The following is a 24,252-nucleotide window of genomic DNA, read 5'->3' as shown; positions in this document are numbered from 1 at the left end:
GGGGCTGCGCCACCCCGCTCCGAGGCGGGGCCCTTCCTGGAACCGGCTTCCCTGCACAATTCCTGATCGGAGGCTGCGAACAGCACAAGCCCCCGCGGTTTTTTGAGTGGGGAAGTGAGCTGGGGCCTGTGCCTCCAGGGGAGCCGTGGGCAGGTGCGTGGCCACGGACTGGGCTCTCGGAGCTTCCCATAAAACCCCGGAGACCCACTCAACACGGCTGCGGGCCCAGGCACGCTGGTGCTGGCGCCTCTCAGGCAGGACGACTCCACAGCCAGCGGGAGAACTTTCCAGATCGCCCTGCGCAGATGCTCCCCTCGCATGAAATCACTGCTCAGCGTTAGCCGCGGGCGAAGCCCCGGCCCACCCCGGGGAATACTTAGGGGACCGCAGGTGCAGGCCGTGGGGGCGGCCGGGCTCGGGCCGGCTCTGCAGACCCCGCTCCACGCAGAGGGCGATGCTGGGGACTCGCAGAGCTCGAGACCGCTGAGCTTCCCTCACTTATGTATGGCTTAAAGTTATTCATGCTGAACTCCAGCTTAGAAGATTGTTGCGCAAATACAGATATTCATTACCTGGCATTTTTATTCAAACTTCCTCAAAGCCAGTTAATATCAGAAACACAAGTAAATTAATATTAATTATTCAGGTGCTTTAGTCACTTCATCCAAAGACATTCCAGCGGCATGGTTTCTTTGGATTCATATAATTTTCTTCGTATTGCCTGGATTCCACAAGCATCCGTTCATGAAACACTGCACGTTGAGACGGTAACGTCCCTAGGCTGCAATATAATGCCCGCCTTGCGCCTGCTCACCAGCATCCACCTCCAATCCTGGCTGGAAAAGTACCATTCTTTTCACTGTTCGAGAAAGGGCAGGACAGTTATGGAAAACTCAGCGCAGAAATCTGAATCCTTAGGTGGACAAACTGTGCTCCGTCCATTTTTCCCGTTTGCAATCTGTGATCATTGCTCGAGTTCCACAGGGTGAGATGTAAAAGACGCTTTTCCTTGTGCTTCTTGGTACACTGAACCGAAAACGATACTGACTCCCCCAACCCTGTATGTATGTATGTATGTATTTTGAGACGGAGTCTTGCTTTGTCGCTCAGGCTGGAGTGCGCTGGTGCAATCTCCGTTCACTACAACCTCCGCCTCCCAGGTTCAAGCGATTCTCCTGCCTCAGCCTCTCAGATAGCTGGGATTACAGGCGCACGCCACCATGCCAGGCTAATTTTTGTAGTTTTAGTAGAGACACACTAACTACATTAGTAATTTCGCTATGTTGGCTAGGCTGGCCTCGAACTCCTGACCTCAAGTGATCCACCCTCCTCGGCCTCCCAAAGTGCTGGGATTACAGGCGTGAGCCACCACGCCAGGCCTCCCCGCGCCGTATTTAAACACATTGACCAGGCGTCCAACTTCCTGCGTGCATCTTAGCAGGAGGGCGCTGTGGGCTGATTTTTACGTCTGCACTGGGTTGTGTGTGGCTGGCTCAGCTCCATCTGAACAGCACAGCAATATGCCCACTGAAATACTCAATTTTCCGGACTTCCTTGCCCCTAAGTGCACGTGGCCACATTCCAGCCAGTGACGTGAGAGAGGAAGTGGAATGCCACCTTCAGGGAAGCCTGATTTAGGAAGCTCACTCTGCACTCCTGGAATGTGAACATGATGACTGGGATCCCGCAGCCATCGTGCGTCCTGAGGCGACAGTGAGACTAAGAACTGTGTCATGGTGGAATAGAAAAACGGATCATGGTTCAGCCCGGGAGTTGCGCTGTCCGACCTGAGCTACACGCAGCTCAATTTCTATCTAGCCCGGGAGTTGCGCTGTCCGACCTGAGCTACACGCAGCTCAATTTCTATCTTGTGTAGGCCATTCTTTTCTCCAACCTGTTAGTAGTAATCAGAATGGTTCCTAAACGATATATGATGTGATCTGCACCATTTCCACGTTTCAGATGAACTAATCTCATTAGCAGGGCAGTCCTCAACGCATTCCACTGTCGCCGCCTTCGCAAGGGCCGCCAGCTTCCAGGATGAGCAGGCTGAGCCGTCATCGCCATTTGGGGACTCCCTATTCTGAGGAGCCAAACGTCCACACCTGCCTGCATTGCTCCTCACTTGGCAGCGGGGCGTGTGGGGTCCCCTTCCTTCCATGCTGTGCTCCGTGAGTTCCTGCTGTCTTGCCTAATTGTCTCCTTCAGTCCCGGCCTAAGCAGGTAGGAGCTCGGGGCTGTGTTCCCCGCGCCTCCTCCGCAGGAAGAGTCTCCTCGCCCCTGCTCCTGTCTCCCAAACTCTAGGTGCCGCGTGGGCGCTGTAGCCCCACTTAGCCAGTGCCTTGGTTCGGGCTCTTCCTGAGACTCTCATTTTCCTAATTTCACTAACTTCACACCTTCTTGCTAATTAATACTGATTATTTTTCCTCTGTGATAGGGACTTCGCTCAATGGTGTTCATCAGCATTTTTTCCAATATTGGTAATGGTCTTCCACTGTGTAGCTCCACACTTACATGTCTTCGGATTTTTCTATCTCCCTATAGAAGAAAGTCCACCTCTGTGGGTTTGTTTTGTTTTGTTTTTGCTTTTTTGAGGAGTCTCACCCTATCGCCCAGGCTGGAGTGCAGTGGCCAGATCTCGGCTCACTGCAACCTCTGTCTCCAAGCTTTAAGCGATTCTCCTGCCTCAGCCTTCTGAGTAGCTGGAATTACAGGCATCAGCAGCCACACCCAGCTAATTTTCCCAGCTAATTTTTATATTTTTAATAGAGATGGGGTTTCACCATGTTGGCCAGACTGGTGTTGAACTCCTGACCTCAAGTGATCCGCCGGCCTCAGCCTCCCAAAGTCCTGGGATTACAGGCGTAAGCCACCCTGCCCAGCCAACCTCTGTTTTTGTTTGTTTCTTTTGTTTTGTTTTGTTTTTTTGGAGACAGAGTCTCGAGTCTCGCTGTTTTGCCCAAGCTGGAGTGCAGTGGCGAGATCTCGGCTCACTGCAACCTCTGCCTCCCAGGTTCAAGTGATTCTCCTGCCTCAGCCTCCAGAGTAGCTTGGATTACAGGCGCTCCCCACCCTCCCCACCCACCACACCTGGTTAACTTTTGTATTTTTAGTAGAGACAGGGTTTCACCATGTTGGTCAGGCTGGTCTGGAACTCCTGACGGCAAGTGATCTGCCCAACTCGGCCTCCCAAAGTGCTGGGATTATAGGCGTGAGCCACCGTGTCTGGCCTATACTGTGTTTTTTATTTGTATTACTTTTTATTGTGGTATTATTTGTTTTGATCTGTGGTGGGTTGAACCCACAAATGTCAAATGGGGAACCCACCAACATGGAGGACCGCCTGTATTTGGAAAGGAGTAAATGTCTCTGCCACACAAAGCTAGACTGAAGCAGATTTGTTAGCATTAAAATCGTTATCCTGGGGGCATTTGAATTAAGAATTTTATTTTATTTTTTTTAGATGGAGCCTCACTCTTTTCGCCCAGGCTGGAGTGCAATGGCACAATCTCAGCTCACTGCAACCTCTGGCTCCCAGGTTCAAGTGATTCTCCTGCCTCAGCCTCCTGAGTATCTGGGATTACAGGCATGCACCACTATGCCCAGCTAATTTTTGTATTTTTTAGTAGAGATGGGGTTTCACCATGTTGGCCAGGCTGGTCTTGAACTCCTGACCTCAGGTAATCCGCCTGCCTCAGCCTCCCAAAGTGCTGGGATTACAGGTATGAGCCACTGTGTCTGGCCTGAATTAAGAATTTTTAGTTTTCTACTTAGAAGCCATCATTTTTCAAGCAGAATATTAGTTTTTATTATCTGTCTTAATACCAATGTCTTCATTTGTATTTTTCTTGCTCATTTAGCATGCACAGTTTACAGAGCCCCAGACACAGCTCTTTCCAACCTTATCTGTAAGGGCAGCAAGGTTGTTTCACACATGCTAATATAACAACTATTAAAACTGATTCTGCTTTTCCCTCTTGCAGTCTAATTTTCTGCCCCCAACATGGGAGGTTATAGCATTTCTTGTCTCCACTCTCTCCCTTCCACACCTAACAGCAGTTATTCAACTTCTGCTTGGAATGCCACTGTATGCCAACAGGAGAGGGTGTCTGTCCTTGGGGACTCCCCTGTGCCACTGATGAACTTGTTTGGGTAATGTTAAGTGTCTCTACTGCCTTGATTAGGAGAAGCTGGGTGTGATGGTTGATTTGGAGTGTCAACTTGACGGGATGAAGGGGTACCCCCATATCTGGTGAAGCACTCGTTACTCTCAAGGCTTCAGGAGGCGCTGCACCTGTCCTCTTTTGCCTAAAGGGAAACCCATGTGGTCTGGCATTTGGTTAGATTGGGCTGCCTCAGGTGTGCCCATGAAGGTCTTTCTGGAGACTGGCGTGTAAGTCGGTGGACTGAGTAGGGAAGACCCACCCTCAACATGGGCAGGCACCCATCCAATCAGCAGGAGGTCTGGATGGAGTGAAAGGCGGAGAAAGGCAGAGAAGGGTGCATTCTCACTCCCTTCTGGGGCTGACACGCTCTTCGGCCCTTGGACGACACTTGGTTCTCTGGCTTTTGGACTCTGGGACTCTGACCAGTGGACCTCCAGAATTGTACTATTAGTTTCGGACTTGGACTGAAACACGCTGCCAGCTTCCCTGTTCTCAGCTTGCCGGAGGTGGGTTATAGAACTTCTCAGCCTCCATGATAGAGGTGGCCAATTCCCCATCCCCTCCTCACCTTCCTCTCTATCATGTCGGCTGTCTCTCTGGAGAACCCTAAGTGAAACACCAGGGAATTGTGTGCTGGGCTACCTTGCCTTCGCCTCAGCCTCCTTACATTGTCCACTGGGCCAATTAGAAATGTGGGAACAGTGGGTGAATTCTGCTGTTCAGGATTGCTTTTAAAGGGCCCAGCCACCCAGATGTCACATGCCACATGCTGTTATCTGTCTGGCAAGGGTCAGCTCAGGGATCACTCCTTCAGTTTCCCGACACTCCTTCCAGTCCAAACATGGTGGTGGGTTTTCACACCAATCCCATTTTGACAGCTGCAGCATTTCATGTGGGCCAGGGACTGTTGGGAAGAATCCACCCAAACACACAAAGGGTTAAGTTTCTGATTCTATTGGTTAAGATACTGGTTTTTCATCAAAAATGACTGCATAGGGCAGTGGCAGACACGGCTTATTTCAGAGATGCTTCTCGTGGTTTCCAGAGCTGTCTTGGCATACATGCCTGCATGTCCTGCAGACCACAGGGTAGAGTCGCATCTTATCTGGAAAGCTCGAGTCTTCCTTGTCACTGCCCTTTCCAAATTGGGGACTTACGTGGCCATCCCGAAAAAAATTCAGTGCCAACTACTCCTAGTACCTCTGCTTCTGATTTTGTAAGCTCATTTCTCCACATCTAAGTAGGTATCACATCTAAGTAGCTATCAATTCATTTCTGCCACAGCACTTATGACTGGTTTAATTACATGTTTGCTTATTTACAGGTTTGTTGTTTTAACTCTCCCATAAGACCACAGGAAGCAGACTGCAGTCGTTTTCCCCCATCACTGAACATCCACTGTCTCCTATAGTGCCAAGCACATAGGTGTGTTCAATAAATATTCATCGGGCAAATGAGCAATATTCCACTCATTCCAAATCGTTTGGGATGGCTGCAGCTTAGGGTGCCTTATCAGGGCAGGCGGGTGCTGAGACTTTGTGACTTAAAATGAAGATGAAATTGTCTAAGGTGCCATAAGCGAATTTTAAGGAGGGTAACAGTCAGATCTTAAATTAGTTGGGAGCCGTGCTGAGTGCATAGGCACAAACAGGCATGTCTAGGCAGGAACCTGCTGCTGTGAGCTGCACACACAAGGAAGGTTTAAATCAGGGGTGTCTAATCTTTTGACTTCCCTGGGCCACGCTGGAAGAATTGTCTTGGGCCACATATAAAATGCACTAACAATAGCTGGTGAGCTAAAACAAAATAAAAAACAAAAAATTGCAAAAAAAACCCCTCATCTTTTAAGGAAGTTTACAAATTCATGTTGGGTCGCATTAAAGCGATCCTGGGCGGCGTGCAGCCCGTGGGCCATGGGTTGGACAAGCATGGAACTTTAAACCAAGGCAGGGGCAGTGGGAGCGAGAGTCACTGTGCAGAATTGACAGGACTTTGTAACCAAACTGGACATGAAGTCTAAGTGGAGGAACTAAAGATGAATTTCAAGTTTCCAGGGGGTGCCACAAAATAAATGGGATACAGGAGGAAGAGGAGATGAAAGGAGGGAAATCATGTTACATTTTAGAGGGTAAGGAATTCATGCAATGACCACTTAGGGAACTGGATATATGGTTTATAGCTCTGAAGTGACATCTGGCCTGGAGTTGAAGAAGTTGTATGTAATCAGCTTACAGGTATTGAAGACTTGTGGAAAAATCAGATCATCCAAGGTTAAGTGTGTTAAAATCAAAGGCCCAAAGATGGAGTCCTTGGAAACCCCAATATTCCAGTCAGGCAGAAGAACTGAGATGAAGAAAACCCAGAGACAAGTCTTTTGGAGTCTAAGGAGAAAGTTTCAAAGACAGAGTTCTTAATGATGCTGCCAAGAAGTCACAGAAGGGAAAACTGAAGAGCAGTAGCTTTATTAAGCTACAGTACAAGCTAAGATGACGTTTCTGGGTCATTTGGGGAGTGGGGGTAGGGTATGAAGGAAGAGAGCAGACAGAGGTAGCCGAGTGTAGATGATTCTTTCCAGCAGCTTTGCAGACACCATGGAAAGATCATCTTCCCATACTACTTTGTAGTATAATAAACTTTTCATGCATTCTTCAGGAATGATTTAGCAGGAATAGTTTACGTACTCCTAAAACAGACCCAGAAAACCTGGCATATAAGGCAAAAAGGAACCTAAGTCATTTAAAGATATGAAATACATGTTATGAATATTATATGAATTTCAAAGTTGGCAAAACAAATTGTTTTTTGAGACGGAGTCTGGCTCCGTTGCCAGACTGGAATGCAGTGGCACAATCTCAGCTCACTGCAATCTCCACCTCCCGGGTTCAAGCGATTCCCCTGCCTCAACCTCCCGAGTAGCTGGGACTACAGGTGCGCACCACTATGCCTGGCTAATTTTTTGTATTTTAGTAGAGACGGGGTTTCCCCATGTTGGCCAGGATGGTCTCGATCTCCTGACCTTGTGACCCGCCCGCCTCGGCCTCCCAAAGTGCTGGGATTACAGGCATTGAGCCACCTGGCCCTGGCTTTCTTATAATGGGAATTGTTTGGGGAAAGCACAACATCCAACACAGGAATGATGCTGTGATTTTAAAAACTGCCCTGAACTGCTGTACTTGCTTGAAATTAATGTCGACCTTAAGGCAATACCATTATCCATATTAATATTCTCCCAAGTAACAAAGGAATATCATAACTCTTCTATTATTGCTTTCACCTAACCTGTACTATTAAGAATAGAAAGACTATTGAAGGGCAACTATAAAAACCTTTTTTTTTTTTTTTTTTTTTGAGACGGAGTTTTCACTCATTGCCCAGGCTGGAATGTAGTGGTGCGATTTTGGCTCACTGCAACCTCTGCCTCCTGGGTTCAAGTGATTCTCCTGTCTCAGCCTCCCAAGTAGCTGGGATTACAGGCGCCTGCTACCAGGCCTGGCTAATTTTTTTGTATTTTTAGTAGAGATGGAGTTTCGCTATGTTGGCCAGGCTGGTCTCAAACTTCTCATCTCTAGTGATCTACCCGCCTCGAATATGTCAATTGCTTGTTACAGAAATTATAAACCCACAGGAAAATATTCATTATTCGAAGCAGAGCTGTCCTAAGATAATGCACACAAACCAACATAAGACTATTTAACAAAAATATTTAATGCTGCCAAAAAGTATAAAAATACAGTAGGAATGGCAGTACAATACAAAGTAATCTCTCCTAATTTATTTCTTGTACATCTTTCTACATTTCATACACTCATTAAAAACACTTAACACATCCAATTAAAGGTTCTGCAAAGTCTTCTGCTGGTGGGTGCTCTTCATCCCCTGGATGTAAAGTTTACTTTGTAAACAAACAACTGTGAGGCAATCTAGAGGGTTAGCGAGCCTCACTTTAGTTTCCGGAGTGGGCTTCAGGTCTTGCTTTGCACGTCAATGGTTCAAAATTTATAGCTGCAGAATATTCTCAAGTCATGAATATTAGGTGTCTGTCAATCTTGGCCTAAAACATAAAATAAGAAGTCATCTATTCAATTCATATTTACCAAACACACAGACGAACACAGATGCACACAAACATAAAAGGACTAACAATGAACTGAAAAGGCGACCAAAAATCATTCCCACATGACACATTCAACCACACTAAGTGCTGCACTGTTATCTTGGTAAAACGGCTGAGGTGCTGGATTTCCAAACGATGGTGGTGTGACACGGCCTTATGTGGAAGCATCATGACTTATATTCTTCTTCAAGAATTATGTGAATTCTTAAGGTCATCTTATTTTACTCAAGAAGTGACCTCTGTGTGATACCGACAGACAGACAGGTTTTAAAAATAATGTACCCACAAGAATTTAGCAAGACTTTATAGTATGTGCTAGACTTACCAATACTTTGGAATTCAATGCAAAAGTCTAATCCAATTTGGACCTCCACTGTGTAATACTGCTAAAAATATTATCAACATAATGTTTGAACATAAAGTTGGCCTATATTTTTAAATCACAGGTTGTTAGCAGATGCTTTTTGTCCTGAAGGATAATACTAACAATTATATCTACCGAAATGAAGTGACCCAATCTTAAGCTACTACTAATATAAAAGACATAAAATAATTGACAGACTTATTGTATTTTAGTGCCATAAAGTAAAAATAAATGAGAATTCAAATAAGCAACAGACAGATGGAATGACTATTGTAAGGGCAGTTGAGTTTTTGATGTCACCTCCCAAACTTTGCAAGTAACTGAACTTTTTAGGAGGTCAATGGTATTTCCATTCTTCCCCCAACTCCCCTCAGTACCGCAAAACCTCCAAATCTACATACTTGTCAGTATTGTATCTTCACATATATATTAATAAATAGGAAATACAAATCATATCCACACACGCAGTCAAAAACTCCCAAATGCTGAGAATTAGACTACTCCCTTTAAAGACAGGGTACTTGGCATAACTGTACCAAGCACCTTGGTGTTCTGAACAGTCCTTTTTTTCTCTGATTATCCAACACTGACGGAGAAATGTCAAGTCATCAAGAAAACATTCTCATTAGATAACTGTGAGCCCAAAACTACTATGGATGTTCATTACGTGAATCTTTAGAACCTGAACCAAAGTGGCTGAAGGTACTTTTTAATGATTCTGAGTGCTGCAAAATATATATGTTTTCCATGCATCCAGAAGTCTTTTTAAAATAAACTCAATTCAATCAAAGTGAATGAAATAATGATCTGGTTTAGAGAATACTCTGATGTTCTAGTATTTCTCTGTTGCAGTGGTAGTTCAAACTGGTGCACAAAGTTTTTTAAATATGCTCCATTTAAAAAACAGAGAATTACTCTGGATTTTAACAGGTAAGAGTGGTTGTCTATTACTTTCCCACTTAAATATCTCATTTAAATATTCCATTAAAAACAGAGTCAGTGTAACATAAAAGAAAAAGTATGAGGTTTGGAGTTACTGGAAGTCTACAGATTGCAGAGTGAATCTCAGTTCTGTCATGTACTAGCTGTGTAATCTTGGGCAAGTTACTTATTCTTTGACTCAGTTTTCTCATCTGAATATAGGGAGAATGCTGTCTACCTAGAAGAGGTGTTACATGGGTTAAATTTAGATTATGTATTTAAGCTGGTTGGCAGAATTTTAAGTGCTCACCACACCTCATGTCCTTCCCCAGTATTTTGTTACAGATATACTTACCAAGAATGAACTATCATTTATAACAACTGAAGGACAGTGTTTTAAAAAATTCACGTTATTATTTCTTTGTAAATATTATTGGGGGGGTAAGAAAATATGGTTAAATCATTGGGAGGGTTAATTGTTTTAAAGACTTTACTTGCAAGACTGAAAAGACAAATGGGCTCCATTTTAGAAAATTCTAATAGATTCACTTGAATCAATTTTTGCTATTTTTATTTAAAAAGGCAAAGGCAAGAGAAACGAGTTCAAATAAGTCAAATGAAACAAACGTGGTGCTTTCTGTGGAGACAGTGGCTCTGACACACCGCTTTATGCTAGGAAGGCGCAAGGGCCGGGTGGGTGTGGACAGAGGGTCCACTCCCAAGTCAGCTCTATGCCTGAGGCCACGAAAAGCCAAATTGCACCAAGAATAGGTTTTGCCACCAGATATCCACACTAATATTCTACTAAACTGAATTGAGGCTAATCAGAAACTTCTCTTAAGGTGCAAAGATGCCCTACAGATGACTTACCTAGGTTCCCTCTCCTGAATTCACCAAACTCAAAATAACTGAAGTTTTTAATAGCAGAAATTTGATGTATCAAGAGCAACCTGTGTCTGAAAAATATGCCAAATTAGAGCCACAATAAAGAATAACTTGATGTGTCTTTAAAAAATGGTCTGTATAAAGAAAAAAAATTCCTGTGCAATTCTTGGAGCTCCTCAAAACATACTGTATAACGTAAAACCAGAAAGTCCTGAAGCAGTTTCTGTAACATCTTCACCAAATTGCATAATTCCCACCTTCCATTCTAAATTTAAAAAAATAAAGTAGGAAGAGTTCAAAAGTTTGAACTTTTCAAATTCTCCCAATGGATTGCCAGAGAGGGTCAGGGCTCTTTTTTTTTTTTTAATAGAGTGGGGTTTCACCGTGTTGCCCAGGCTGGTCTCGAACTCCTGGGCTCAAATGATTCTCCAGCCTCGGCCTCCCAAAGTACTGGGATTACAGGAGTGAGTTACCAAGCCAGGCCTGGTCAGGGCTCTTTGAAATGTTTTCCTTGTCAGATTGTTACCCTTTAGAGACAAGGCCTCACAAACCAAGTAAACACTTCTATCCATCACTCCTTACAGTCGGCAATGGCTTCATGCTGGGCTAAATAGTATACAGCAGGAGAAAAGGCTCAGCATTGGCAGTGAGGAAAAATGCTCCCTTCCCTGAAGGACAATGAGTCTTTGCAGAACCCAGGCGCCAGGGGAGACAGCCTTAGGAGAAAGCACACGTGCAGCATTGCTCAATGCTGTTCTTGGAGCAATCTGAATGTGCTAAATATTAACAAAATTCCTGCTGCCAAGGGAAAAATAACCAAACTCATACTATTTTCCTAGAAGTTCTTACTTAAATAATACTACCCAAAGAGGAGTGAAAAGCTTAAATTCTCAAATCTGGATGAATGACATAATGGCTGTATTGGGAGCAGGCACACAGAACATAGCCACTGAGTGTACAGTTCTGGAACTGGAGAGCTCTTGGTAGAGCAGGGATTGAGGAGTCCACACAATCTGAGCTGCTTTCCTCCAAGGCATGTTACCCCTTATACATATTCATTGGAACAAAGACAGCTGTAATTTCTAGTATATCTGCACTTCTAGGGGGAGGTGGGATTACAGGAGTGAGTTACCAAGCCAGGCCCAGTCCGGGCTCTTGGCAATGCTGTCCCATAGACACTGCTTTGAAGATAGGTATAAGGGAAAGTGGAATTGAAACGAAACAAATGCACTGGGGAGAAGGATGAGTGGAACAGGTCAACTCCAGAGTAAACCATACAGGTGGTTTTCAAATCGTGGAAAAATACATTTCTATTCTTCAAAATTTTATTTATAAAATTCTAGGCCCCTACCATGTAAATACGCCAAAGCCAATTAAGGGTTTCTTAAAAGTAAAAGAGACTTTATTAGCTGTTGATGTATAAATGGGAATGCAGAACAGGCATTTCTGCTATGCACTTAGTTCTGCTATGCACTGTGCATCAAGCACAGCCAGGCGAGGGATGACCTCAGACATCTCCCCCTGCAGGGTGCAATAGACTGAGAGGTATCTATGCCCTGGCTACACATCACTGAGAACCCATGTGTGCACCTGCTAGAAAAAAAGATAAACCAATGTTTATAGAACTGGAACTCCTGCCTGAACATAGAAAGAAATGGACTACATGCCTAATGACATTTGGCTTATAATAGACTATATTTTTAAAAACATATATTTATAAATAATCTTTAAAATAACTAATATATTTTTATATCTTTTATATCTCTCTCTCTGTGTGTGTGTATATATATGTATATATGTATAATGAGAGAGAGAGAGAGAGCAAGAGGGAGACAGAGACAAATATATATAGAGAGACAAGTCTCCTCTATTGCCCAGGCTGGAGTGCAATGGCTCCATCACAGTTCACTGCAGCCTCACACTTCTGTGCTTATGTGATCCTCCTGCCTCAGCCTCTTGAGTAGCTGGGACTACAGGCACGTGCCAACATACCCAGCTAAATTTTTTTTTTTTTTTTTAAGTGGAGACCCAGGCTGGTCTTCAACAAACTCCTGGGCTCAAGCAATCCTCCCACCTTGGACTCCCGAAGTTCTGGGAATACAGGTGTGAGCTACTGTGACCAGCAAAAATCTCTTTAAACGTGTATCTGAAAAGTAAAAATCAAGGCAGGCTAGATTTTTAAGTCTGTACAACAACCAGGCAGGCAATTTGGGAATGTAGGTACTCATTATGGTATACAACAGTCAACCAAAACACTTTTAATACCACCAGATTCTGGTCTGGAACTAGGTATGTAATCGAGTCAGGGATATTTTTTCTCAGAGGGAAATGAGTTGCAGTTGCAGTCTTCCTTTGAGAATTATCTGCTTCTAGGACATGTTACACATCTGAGACTTTTCAAAGACAGCACCATAAAAGGATGGAGAAATGCCAGTTTCAGGCTAACAATACCTACTTCATAAAATTGTGTTGAGGATTAAGTAGGGTAATATGTAAAGAAAAAATACAGTGTCTGGCATACAGTAAACCATCAATAAATGGTGCTTTGAACTGACTGTTGAAAGCAAAGGAGTTGATGTAAAAACTGGAAGACCGTTTCATATCATAAACTACTTTTTAAACCAATACACATTTTTCGATTCATACTACCAACTTTAGTTTAAGACAAAGAGGACAGGCACAAGTGCACATTAGCTTAGAGTCAGAACCCCTTCTGCTGACATACCATTAAAAGAAAATGATTAACACATTTTTTTTCTTCCTTTCTCTTTTCTTGTTCATTCCTTGGTAGAAATATTAAAACAATAATGAAATGGACTAAGAACATAAAAGGACCCAAAGGCAGAAAACCTGACAAATGTATAAAATCTCCTCTAACACAAGAAATGGTTTTTATATTGCTCTAAAGTCCTCCATGTACTTATTACATGTTACTTTTCTTAACCCTTTAAGAATGCAGAAAATGGGTATTTTCATTTTTATATGGATACATTAAACATGGAGAATTATATTTTTACATTCTATATATGTGCATAGATAAAATTCAGTCATAGGCTAACATAAAATAAATACTTGGCTAACATTGGAAAGGAATACATAACTTGTTGGTGTAGCTAGAGAACACATCATTAAACCAAAGGTTGCTGTCAATCTATTAGCAGACATAGATATGAGTGGAAATGAACTAGACATGAATTAAAAACTCCTGAAAATAAAATAAACCTGTTTTCTTTTTAAATTTTTTCTTCCTTAACCTATTTAAGAAGCAACACTACCTCATTGAAGTATATATCTGACTCTTAAAATCTGTTAAAATGAGAAAATATTTAATATTATGAGGACCTAAGGATACAACAAGTTTTTTAAAGCTGTAGAACCCATCTAGAATTGCTAACTTTTTCCTCTGGCTGTTACCAGAGAAGGCAGCCACGTCTGTCTCTTTGACCAGCACACCTCATTCAATAAAAAGTCAGGATAATGATCATGGGCGCAACACGATGTCATGTGTTTTCATGACATCCACCAAAAAATATTATTACTGGTAAAATCTGAACACTATTTAAAGCATCCACTGTCAATGCCCTTCTCAAGGATCTGCTCAGAGAAGGAAAGATGACTAACCTTAGAAGCGTACCAACAAGTGTTCATCACACTGAATGTGGTTTTAAAAATATATGCGACACCACCCAGAAGGACAGAAAGCAAAGCGTAAGCCAATGAAGCGCATTCAGCCAGCTGAGGGGTGAGGCACATCCTCTCTGGCACTGGCTTCCTTAAGTCTTCATCTGTGTACCGAAAGCAAGCCTAATTTCAACTGGAAATGTCATAAGGTCTACCTGTATCTGACTTACAGAGTAACATACTGTATTTAGCAAAGACAAACCAATGCAAACTGGAAAGAGGTTTTAAACCAATAACAACCTGAAATGTAAGGGTCTTGGATGCCTCAACACAGGTTTAATGCAGACAGACATAAAAAAATGTCCCTCTTACCTCCTCTCCATTTCAAGGTTACAGGACACAGTAATACTGAATCAGGACACAGGCACACGTTATATAAATCTTATTTAATATGTAGTACCACCTACATCCTGCTTTCATACTTTCAACATAATTTAACACATTCAAGGAGACTATGCAAATCAATTCAAAATATCTATCTATACCAATGGTTTTCAAACTTTTTTTTTTTTTTTTTTTTTTTTTGAGATGAAGTCTTGCTCTGTTGCCAGGCTGGAGTGCAGTGGTGCAATCTCGGCTCACTGCAACCTCTGCCTCCTGGGTTCAAGTGATTCTCCTGCCTTAGCCTCCCAAGGAGCTGGGACTACAGGCATGCACCACCATGCCCAGCTAATTTTTGTATTTTTAGTAAAGAAGGGGTTTCACCATGTTGGCCAGGACAGTCTCGATCTCTTGACCTCGTGATCCGCCCGCCTTGGCCTCCCGAAGTGCAGGGATTACAGGCGTGTGCCACCGTACCCGGCCCAAACTGTTTTTTGTTTGTTTGTTTGTTTCTTTTGAGATGGAGTCTCGCTCTGTCGCCCAGGCTGGAGTGCAGTGACGTGATCTCAGCTCACTGCAACCTTTGTTACTGGGTTCAAGCAATTCTCCTACCTCAGCCTCCCGAGTAGCTGAGATTACGGGCGCCCTCCACCACGCCCAGCTAATTTTTGCATTTTTAGTAGAGACGGCGTTTCACCACGTTGGCCAGGCTGGTCTTGAACTCCTGACCTCAGGTGATCTGCCCGCTTCAGCCTCCCAAAGTGCTGGGATTACAGGCGTGAGTCACCGTGCCCAACCAAACTGTTTTTAAATGATAACTGCCCCCTTTAAAATACTTAAGCCTTATGCAGAAATCTTATGTGGCATATAAAGAGACAAGGCAGAGATGCTGTGGTTGAAAGTAACCTCTTGATGACCCACCTGGACATCCAATGAGCATAGTTTGAAAACCACTGAAATAAGGTATGCTATCCATAATAATGTATGCTATCCATGCCTCCTAGCAATTAAATGTATAACAACAATTTCAAGTAAGTAAGACAAATTAAACACTGAATGGAATGTTGAAATCTGAGGAAAGCTAGCATTCAAATGAGCAGTTAAATTCATTAAACAGTTTGCTTTAAAAAATACTCATTAAGAAGTTAAAATGACAATGTAAGGTTTGCATATAATCATACTATTTATTGAAGTAGAAAGAACCTGAAAAGTATTTACTTCAAAACTTCAGTCTAGTAAACTGAAATCATGAATCATAAAATGCTGCTTCTTACTTTTGCTTCCTAAATCATAATCTACCCCAACTACATTGAAATTTTCATGAAAAATAAACATATCAATAATGGGATTTACAGAAACCAATTTCTTTACAAAGTCTTGACCAACTGTTTACCTGACTATCCCAGTAAGAAGAATTTTCCTTCAAAGATATTTTTAGGAAAAACTTTTGTTTCTTTGTTTGCTTTTCTTTTTAAAATGGGGAAAACTGTAAAACATAAAAGAAATGCAATATATAGTAGAAATTGCTTATTCCGACTTCTAACTGCTCATATCAAACTTCTCTCTAGAAAAATGGAAAATGTATCCAGTACAATTGAATCGACATACAATTTATTTTTTTATGTAACAGATTTTTCAAATTGCGCTCTTAAAAAGTACAGTTAACTACAAAAGATTAAATAGATACTTATAAAATATATTTACCCTGAAATGCTTAAGAATAGAAAGTGTTGATGCCCGTGTCAACAGTACATTATACATTACACACATTATTTAAATGTCATTTTCTTTCCAATAATGTAGATAAAACCACAATATTTATTGCTTATATCAAGTGCAGGTTAAAATCCAGATAGCCTCCAAAAACAAATCCTGTGATAAAGGATTTCTCAATGTTGGTCAGGTGAAATACTGTTTGACATGTATGAATACAGTTGCAAAATTTACCAGTTTTTAACAAACATCATTGTCTTTATTTTAGCCATTTACAGTTTGGGGTTCAGAGGAACCTGCAGTCAAGAGTCCTGAGATGTTGGGCTTGTGACTGTAAATATCACTTATCTGGTTGATGTCTATTCTACTGCACCGTTTTTGGGATATGAGGCGTTTGCTGCAGACAAACCCCTATGATTAATGTAGCACTGTCAGCTACTAGTGCAGAAGCTTGCTGGGCAAAATTAATTGTTTATAGGGCATTTTGCTGAAAAAACAGTGTCCAGCCAACAAAAGCGCCAACCAAAATGACTGACATAAACCCCATCTTAGTGAGAATAGGTTGCCAATATAACCACCTTTTTCTTTTTCGTTCATTCTCATTTAGCCTCTGTTTCATCTGCTGCACCTTCTGAGCTGTGGTGGCCTTTCTGTCCTCTCGAATACGTTTCCGTAGAGCACTATGAAGAAATAAAAACAAGTAAAAGGAACTGCACACAGAGCAGGACTTGAGTACTCTAACACAGAGGACCTAGGCGCAAATAAAACCATCCACATCCACATAGTTTTCACCCTACTTGAACACTGGAATAATGAAGAGAAAAGCCTCAATATTCTTTTTTTTTGAGACAGCGTCTTGCTCTGTCACCCAGCCTGGAATGCAGTGGTACAATCTTGGTTCACTGCAACCTCTGCTTCCCACGCTCAAGTGATTCTCGTGCCTCAGCCTCCTGAGTAACTGAGATTGCAGGCGTGCACCACCATGCCCAGCTAATTTTTTGTATTTTTAGTAGAGACAGGGTTTTGCCATGTTGGCCAGGCTGGTCTTGAACTCCTGACCTCAAGCAATTCACCCGCCTTGGCCTCCCAAAGTCCTGAGATTACAGGTGTGAGCCACGGCGCCCGGCCAAGAAAAGCCTCAATATTCTTAAATGATTCAGAGATGTACCTTGACAACCATTCCTGGTACAGTTTTATATAACTGCTTTTAGTGGGACCTGAAAATAAGCAAGGTACTTTCTTGACACGTGAACTGATGACTGTTAGTTTTCTTTCCTTCCTTGTTAACTAGTCAGCAGAAGCAGGAGTGGGAAGACAAGGGGCTACCGCTTGCATCTGATCCCATTTTCCGGTCACGTTTGATGGTTAAGGCTCTTATAAAAGCTAGCTATTTAATATTCCCATGAATATTCTGTTGTGGGAGCACATATTCTTTTATTTGACCATACACATTTCTACTTCCCATTTTCATAGTCAATACAGAAATTTTTTTTTGGGGGGGGGGTGCGGGGGGGGAATGGAGTCTTACTCTGTTGCCCAGGCTGGAGTGCAGTGGTGCGATCTTGCCTCACTGCAACTTCTGCCTTCCGGGTTCAAGCAATTCTTCTGCCTCAGCCTCCCAAGTAGCTGGGATTACAGATGTGCACCACCACGCCTGGCTAATTTTTTTGTATTTTTAGTGAGATGATGTTTCACCATATTAGCCAGGCTGGTCTTGAACTCCTGATCTCAAGTGATCCGCCCACCTCAGCCTCCCAAAGTGCTGGGATTACAGGCATGAGCCACTGCGTCCGGTCTCAGAAATTTTGTTTCAGTGTAAGGTCTCTGACTCCCAAGATACTTAGTTCTGGTTCTATATAAATAATAATGCCATCCAGCTACTCAGGAGGATGGCTTAAGCCCAGGAATTTCAAGTCCAGCTTGTGCAATATAGCAAGTCTTGCCTCTCCATGAAAACACACACACAAAAACAAAAACACGGCCACTAGCAACATATAGGTTACTATTTCTTCCATTCCCTCTTTTCACTTTTCTGTATTACAGCAAAGGCCTCACCAGCTTCCCCGCCCTCAAATTAAATATTATTGCCATGGTAATTTTTCTAGAGCATACTCCTGGACATGTAGCTTGATTTAAAATCTTTTATTTTTTTTGTTACTGGGCCTAGTGCACGATGGTGCTTAAAAATCTCAAATGCCTCTTCAACGTCTCCTACATTGAGACTAACTTTTTCCTGGCCAAGATGTTTAACCTGAATTTAACTATGATAAATAATGATTAAAGAAATGCATTGTATGGGGCATTCTAAAAGATACCTGGCCTAGAAGCTTCAAAAATACAAATGTCAAGCAAGGAAGAAAAAGGCAGGGAACAGTTCCAGATTAAAAGAGACCAAAGAATCACATCAACTAAATATAGTATCAATCTTTGATTAATCTTGAAATATTTTTTAAACAGCTACAGAAGTTGGGATCAGGAAAATGTTCTAAAATTAGATCGTGGTGCCAGCTACACAATTTGGTAAATATATTAAAAGTCACTGAATTGTATACTTTAAATGAGTAAACTTTATGGTATATAAATTATATTTCCATAAAACTTTATTAAAAAAGCTATATGGTGAACCTTTCAGACAAGAGAAATCTGAATTGAACTATGTATTAGAATATTTTAATCAATGTTACACTTCTTTGGTGTACTGGAACCTTCTCTCCCCAAGAGACTGTTAGTGGGAATGTAAAATGGTTCAGCTGCCACAGAAAACAGTTTGACAGCTCCTCACAAAGTTAAACATAGAGTTACCATATGACCTAGCAATTCCACTCCTAGATATGTACCCAAGAGAACTGAGAACACATGTCCATGCAAATGCTTGCCAATATTCTCCTGCTATGCAGAACTTTGTTCTTGCTGTTTTTTGCTGTTCTCCAAATTTATTCCCCACTAAAATAGAAACCTTCCCTTCTCTCCTGTCCTCTCATTTCAGTTCTACTCTTCAATTATCTTGCTCCACCCCCTCTAGCCCTTCTATTCTTACGGCATTTAATTTGAAGTAATTTATAATTTACTAATAATGTGCTAACTTGGGTACTTGTTTTATCTTCAAAACATATTCTGCAACTTGAGGACAGACTGTGTTTTGCTATCTTTGTTCATCTTATGGTGCTTTCTCATGTCTTTTTCACTTTTTGTTATCATATATACAGGTATCCCTGGCTGTCTGAACTCCATCTGCGTATCTGCTTATAATGACTTGCAAAAATTCTTACTCAGAATTCACTCTCTGAATTGAAAATTCACTATCACAAATATGCAGGTACCTGTTAGCGAAAACATTTGTGTTCAAGTGTAGGCAAAATATGTATAAAAACAGAGAGGGGGTTAGCCTCCCATGGGCCCTTTATTACCTTTTGCCAGGAGCCTGGAGGTATCGTTAACAAGGTTCCAATTTAGATATAATCTTTAACATATTATTTCATTTTTTATTTTCATTATGGTATAGAAGGCAATTATAATGTGTATCTAGTATTTTGTCATTTACCATACAAGCCCAATAATGAGTCCCTTAAGTGTTATATGATTACATAATTAGTGCTTTAAATGCTATATAGGAGTTTAAAAGGTTTTGTACTATATTTGGGGGAACTGGTTATGCTTTCTGGTTGGGCTGAGAACACACTATTTTTCTCATTTAAAAGAATGGAACAGAGGTTTTTGCTTTCCAAAAGTGCACTATATAATTCAGGAATGGACTAGAGACAAATACCAAGGCATGCCTGTATCTAATTTAAGAACACAATTCCAGAGAATGACAAGACTACTCTCGATTTGTGATAAAATAAAATCTTTTCTTCCTTAGTGGGGCCTAAAGAAATTATGTCTGTGTAATGACTTTGCCAAGTGGGACCTGCCCAGGTTTTCCCATATATTTATGCAATTTAGGACATTAACCAATGGGAATGCCTCCTGTGGACCCTTGCCCATGGAATATCATGTGGTGTGATCATAGCTCCCTGCAGCCTCAACCTCTTGGGCTCAAGCAATCCTCCCACCTCAGCCTCCTTTGAGACTACAGGCAGGTCCCACCACATTTGGCTAATTTTTGTATTTTTTGTAGAGACAGGGTTTGCCATGTTGCGCAGGCTGGTCTTGAACTGCTAGGCTCGAGTGATCCACCTGCCTCAGCCTCCCCGAGTGTTGGGATTACAGGCATGAGCCACTCTGCCTGCCCCAGACTTTTCGTATGTCCAAGCTGTTTCTCACTCTCAGTGATCTGGGTTTCTGGGTTGAACTGTATGTAATTGAGAACACTGGCTTTCAAACTCAGACTGCAACCTACCGTAAGCTAAGGTAATTTAAAACTATTATTTCCTGATTTAAAGGTATTCTATTTAAGATGAAAAAAGGAACCAAAAAAATTATGCTTTCTCTTGCAGTCTAAAACTACTGAAGTCAAAAATTAGGAATAACATTGCTAAATCATAATAAACTCTTCCACTATAATATATAATAATACATGTATTATATATTGGAATATGTTAGCATTTATAAAATTTCAGGTGTTTAATTTTTATATTAGGAAAATACGGCAGTAAAGCTATAATGTATGGCAGACTTTGACTATTTTCATTCCAATCTAACAAATACAACCACAAAATAAAGTTCCCCACGATAAGAAGTATATTTGGCAAAAAGACAAGAAGAAAAGTTATTCAGAGATACAGGAGAGAGGAAAGAAAAAGCTCATTCACTTTGGTATGTGACTTATACCAGGTTATCAGCTTCCTAATCTGTGAGAGACAGTCTTAGAAATGTAGTTGTAATTTAAAATTCTGAATAGATGCCACATTCATATGGATTTTTAAAAAACGCCTTTTTCTCCAGTAATGCAATTAAGCTTACATGTTTAAATGTTTTACTAAAGGCATATTATCAGTTACATTATAATTATAGTACAAATGGCAGGTATTCATACTACTTATTTTCTGTACCATACCATATATTTTAGCACCCAATTATATTAACTTTTACACTCAATCATTATTGTTTTAAAGGATTTTTGAACTGGTTTCTAAGTATTGGTTGAAAGCTCCTTGAGAACACCTTTGTCATCATACACTAAATACCCTCAGGTAAGAAATAAAGGTTATATTAATTTGGCTGGGCACGGTGGCTCACGCCTGTAATCCCAGCACTTTGGGAGGCTGAGGCGGGTGGATGACCTGAGGTCAGGAGTTCAAGACCAGCCTTGTTAACACGGTGAAACCCTCTCTCTACTAAAAATATAAAAATTAGCTGGGCATGGTGGTGGGCGCCTGTAATCCCAGCTACACGGGAGGGCTGAGGCAGGTGAATCGCTTGAACCCAGGAGGTGGAGCAGCTAAAGCTGTGCCACTGTACTCCAACCTGGGTGACAGAGAAAAAAAAGGTTACATTAATTCAATAAAAAAAGGGCCTACACCCCGTCTGGGAAGTGAGGAGCGCCTCTGCCCGGCCGCCCCCTCTGGGAAGTGAGGAGCGCCTCTGCCCGGCCGCCCTGTCTGGGAGGTGTACCCAACAGCTCTGAAGAGACAGCGACCATCAGGAGCGGGCCATGAGGACGATGGCGGTTTTGTTGAAAAGAAGGGGGGAAGTGTGGGGAAAGGAAGGAGAGAGCAGATTGTTGCTGTGTCTGTGTAGAAAGAGGTGGGCATAGGAGACTCCAGTTTGTTCTGACTAGGAGAAATTCTTCTGCCTTGGGATGCTGTTGATCTATGGCCTTGCCCCCAGCCCCGTGCTCTCTGAAACATGTGCTGTGTCAACTCAGGGTTAAATGGATTAAGGGTGGTGCAAGATGTGCTTTGTTAAACAGATGCTTGAAGGCAGCATGCTCTTTAAGAGTCATCACCAATCCCTAATCTCAAGTACCCAGGGACACAAACACTGCGGAAGGCCGCAGAGACCTCTGCCTAGGAAAACCAGAGACCTTTGTTCATGTGTTTATCTCCTGACCTGCTCTCCACTATCATCCTATGACCCTCCCATATCCCCCTCTCCGAGAAACACCCAAGAATCATCAATAAATACTTCATAAATTAAAAAAAAAAAAAAAATTATCTCACAGGAAGTGGAGATGTGTATATGTTCACGCAACTGTACCCGGCAGCACATAGTTCTGCTGAATGTACATATCAAAGGTATTCCCATCCCCTTTCCATTTGATATTTTCCTAGGTTAGAAATATATGCTTTATAAAGAGTAAATGTTCTGTAAAACACAAAGCACAATACAAAAGAAGATAGTAGATGTAGGAGTAAGTAAACGGCAGGAAAGCACTGCTTGTAATGAAATGATTGAAAAGCCAATTCTAAAACAAAATTTTCAATGCATCTTAAATATTTATGCGACTGTTTTCATGACCTCGACAGTCTTTAATCAAGATAAGGATGCTTTAGAAATGTGTTGATGTCCGCAAAGTGTGAATATTCAAAATCGCCATGACTTGGGAAAAGGAAAGTAAAACACTCTTAAGTATGAGGCACTCTTTCCATGGAATGTGAACTGTAAGGTGGTGAGAAGGGTTAGGCGTGATGTGGTGAGATCATTTTTAGGAGAGTGTGTCTATTATCGGCTTCATAACCCTTCCATTTTGCATGATAATTTCCTGAAATTCATCATTTAATTAAGGCTATAGATTTTGATTACAATGTTTCTTAAAATGTCAAACAGTGTAATATTTATAGTGAACAAGAAAACTGCTTGATAGATACACATCGGTTAGCGGGAAAAGACACCACAGGGATTCAGCATGGAGTCACCTGTGGATGGGGTTTTAGTTTCTGTCTTTGAATTGACCTTCACATAGTGTCTACCTGTTGAGATTTCAGGGGATGTTGGAGAGATAATTAGGTAAAACAAGAAGGTCTTCTCAGGATACATGAGGGAGTTAAATAAAAATGCAGGAGCAATTACAAAAAAAAAAAAGAAATTTTATGTCACGAGAACAGAAAATCAAACACCGCATGTTCTCACTCATAAGTGGGAGTTGAACAATGAGAACACATGGACACAGGGAAGGGAACATCACACACTGGGGCCTGTCGGGGGGTGGGGGCTAGGGGAGGGAGAGCACTATGACAAATACCTAATGTCCAGGTTGATGGGTGCTGCCAACCATCATGGCATGTGTATACCTATGTAACAAACCTGCATGTTCTGCACACGAACCCCAGAACTTAAAGTATAATAAAAAAAAAAGGGGCCTATATTATTTCATATATCATATCCACATAATTATTTATTTATTATTATTATTTATGAGACAGGGTCTTGCTTTGTCACCCAGGTGGGAGTGCAGTGGTGGTATCTCAGCTCACTGCAACCTCGACCTCCCCGGCTCAAGTGAGCCTCCCACTTCAGTCTCCCGAGTGGCTGGGACCACAGGCTCACATCACCACACCTGGCTAATTTTGTTTATTTTCTGTAGAGATAAGGTCTCACTATGTTGCCCAGGCTGGTTTCAAACTCCTAGACTCAAGTCATGTTCCCGCCTCGGCCTCCCAAAGTGTTGGGACTACAGGCGTGATTGTATTTTCCGAATATAAAAATTACATACCTGAAATCCTATGGCACCTGGTCCTATAAAATTTATTTTTAAAATAAAAAAGCCTTGTCTTTCAGCCTGTAGTTATAGAAAGCTTACCTCTCACTATTCTCCTCCACTGTATCTTGCATTTTAGAGGAAAGTCCTGTACATCGGTCACCTGTCAGTTTTTCTTCTTCTAGACCTATTCTGTTCCCATTGAATTTTTCAGTCATTATTTTGTTTGGTGAATGATCAAAGGCAGGAGATAAGTCTTCCTTAGAAAGTTCTTTCCATCGTTTCTAGGTAGGGAAGAGAAATGAAAAACAAATGCAAACATTAAACATTTATTTTCCTTAAATAAAAAAATTTATGAATTAAAATCCTATATTCAAGTTAAGAAAACCCAGTGATGCTAAAAGATGAGTGAAAAAGAAAAAGGCATTTTGCCATACTGTAGCTTGTAACAACTATGCTTATTTTAATTTCAAAATTTCATAATAAAGCATTTAGTATTTATGTACAT

At 41.7% G+C, this 24,252-nt stretch overlaps 1 protein-coding gene across 8 annotated transcripts in view; it reads right to left on the bottom strand.

Annotated features, from left to right (window-relative positions):
* Positions 1 to 7,850: 7,850 nt before the first annotated feature.
* The window catches only part of PTPN2 (protein tyrosine phosphatase non-receptor type 2), a 99,620-nt gene continuing 83,218 nt past the window's right edge, over positions 7,851 to 24,252 (bottom strand). For 3 of the 8 annotated variants that reach the window (XM_054460995.2, XM_054460993.2, XM_054460999.2), the window contains 3 exons: positions 23,847 to 24,028; positions 16,744 to 16,845; positions 7,851 to 8,217 (listed from right to left, as the gene is read on the bottom strand). In XM_054460995.2, the coding sequence (XP_054316970.1) occupies positions 8,196 to 8,217; positions 16,744 to 16,845; positions 23,847 to 24,028 (306 nt within the window). In that variant the 3' untranslated portion in view covers positions 7,851 to 8,195. Of the gene's footprint in view, positions 8,218 to 15,616; positions 16,846 to 23,846; positions 24,029 to 24,252 lie in introns of those variants that run through there. The other 5 variants (XM_054460991.2, XM_063653366.1, XM_054460998.2 and 2 more) reach the window with 3 other exon arrangements.

Source organism: Pongo pygmaeus, chromosome 17 (genome assembly GCF_028885625.2).
Source record: "Pongo pygmaeus isolate AG05252 chromosome 17, NHGRI_mPonPyg2-v2.0_pri, whole genome shotgun sequence".
Taxonomy (NCBI): domain Eukaryota; kingdom Metazoa; phylum Chordata; class Mammalia; order Primates; family Hominidae; genus Pongo; species Pongo pygmaeus.
The sequence above is the reverse complement of the archived record's forward strand: the minus strand, read 5'-3'. Positions and strand labels throughout refer to the sequence as shown.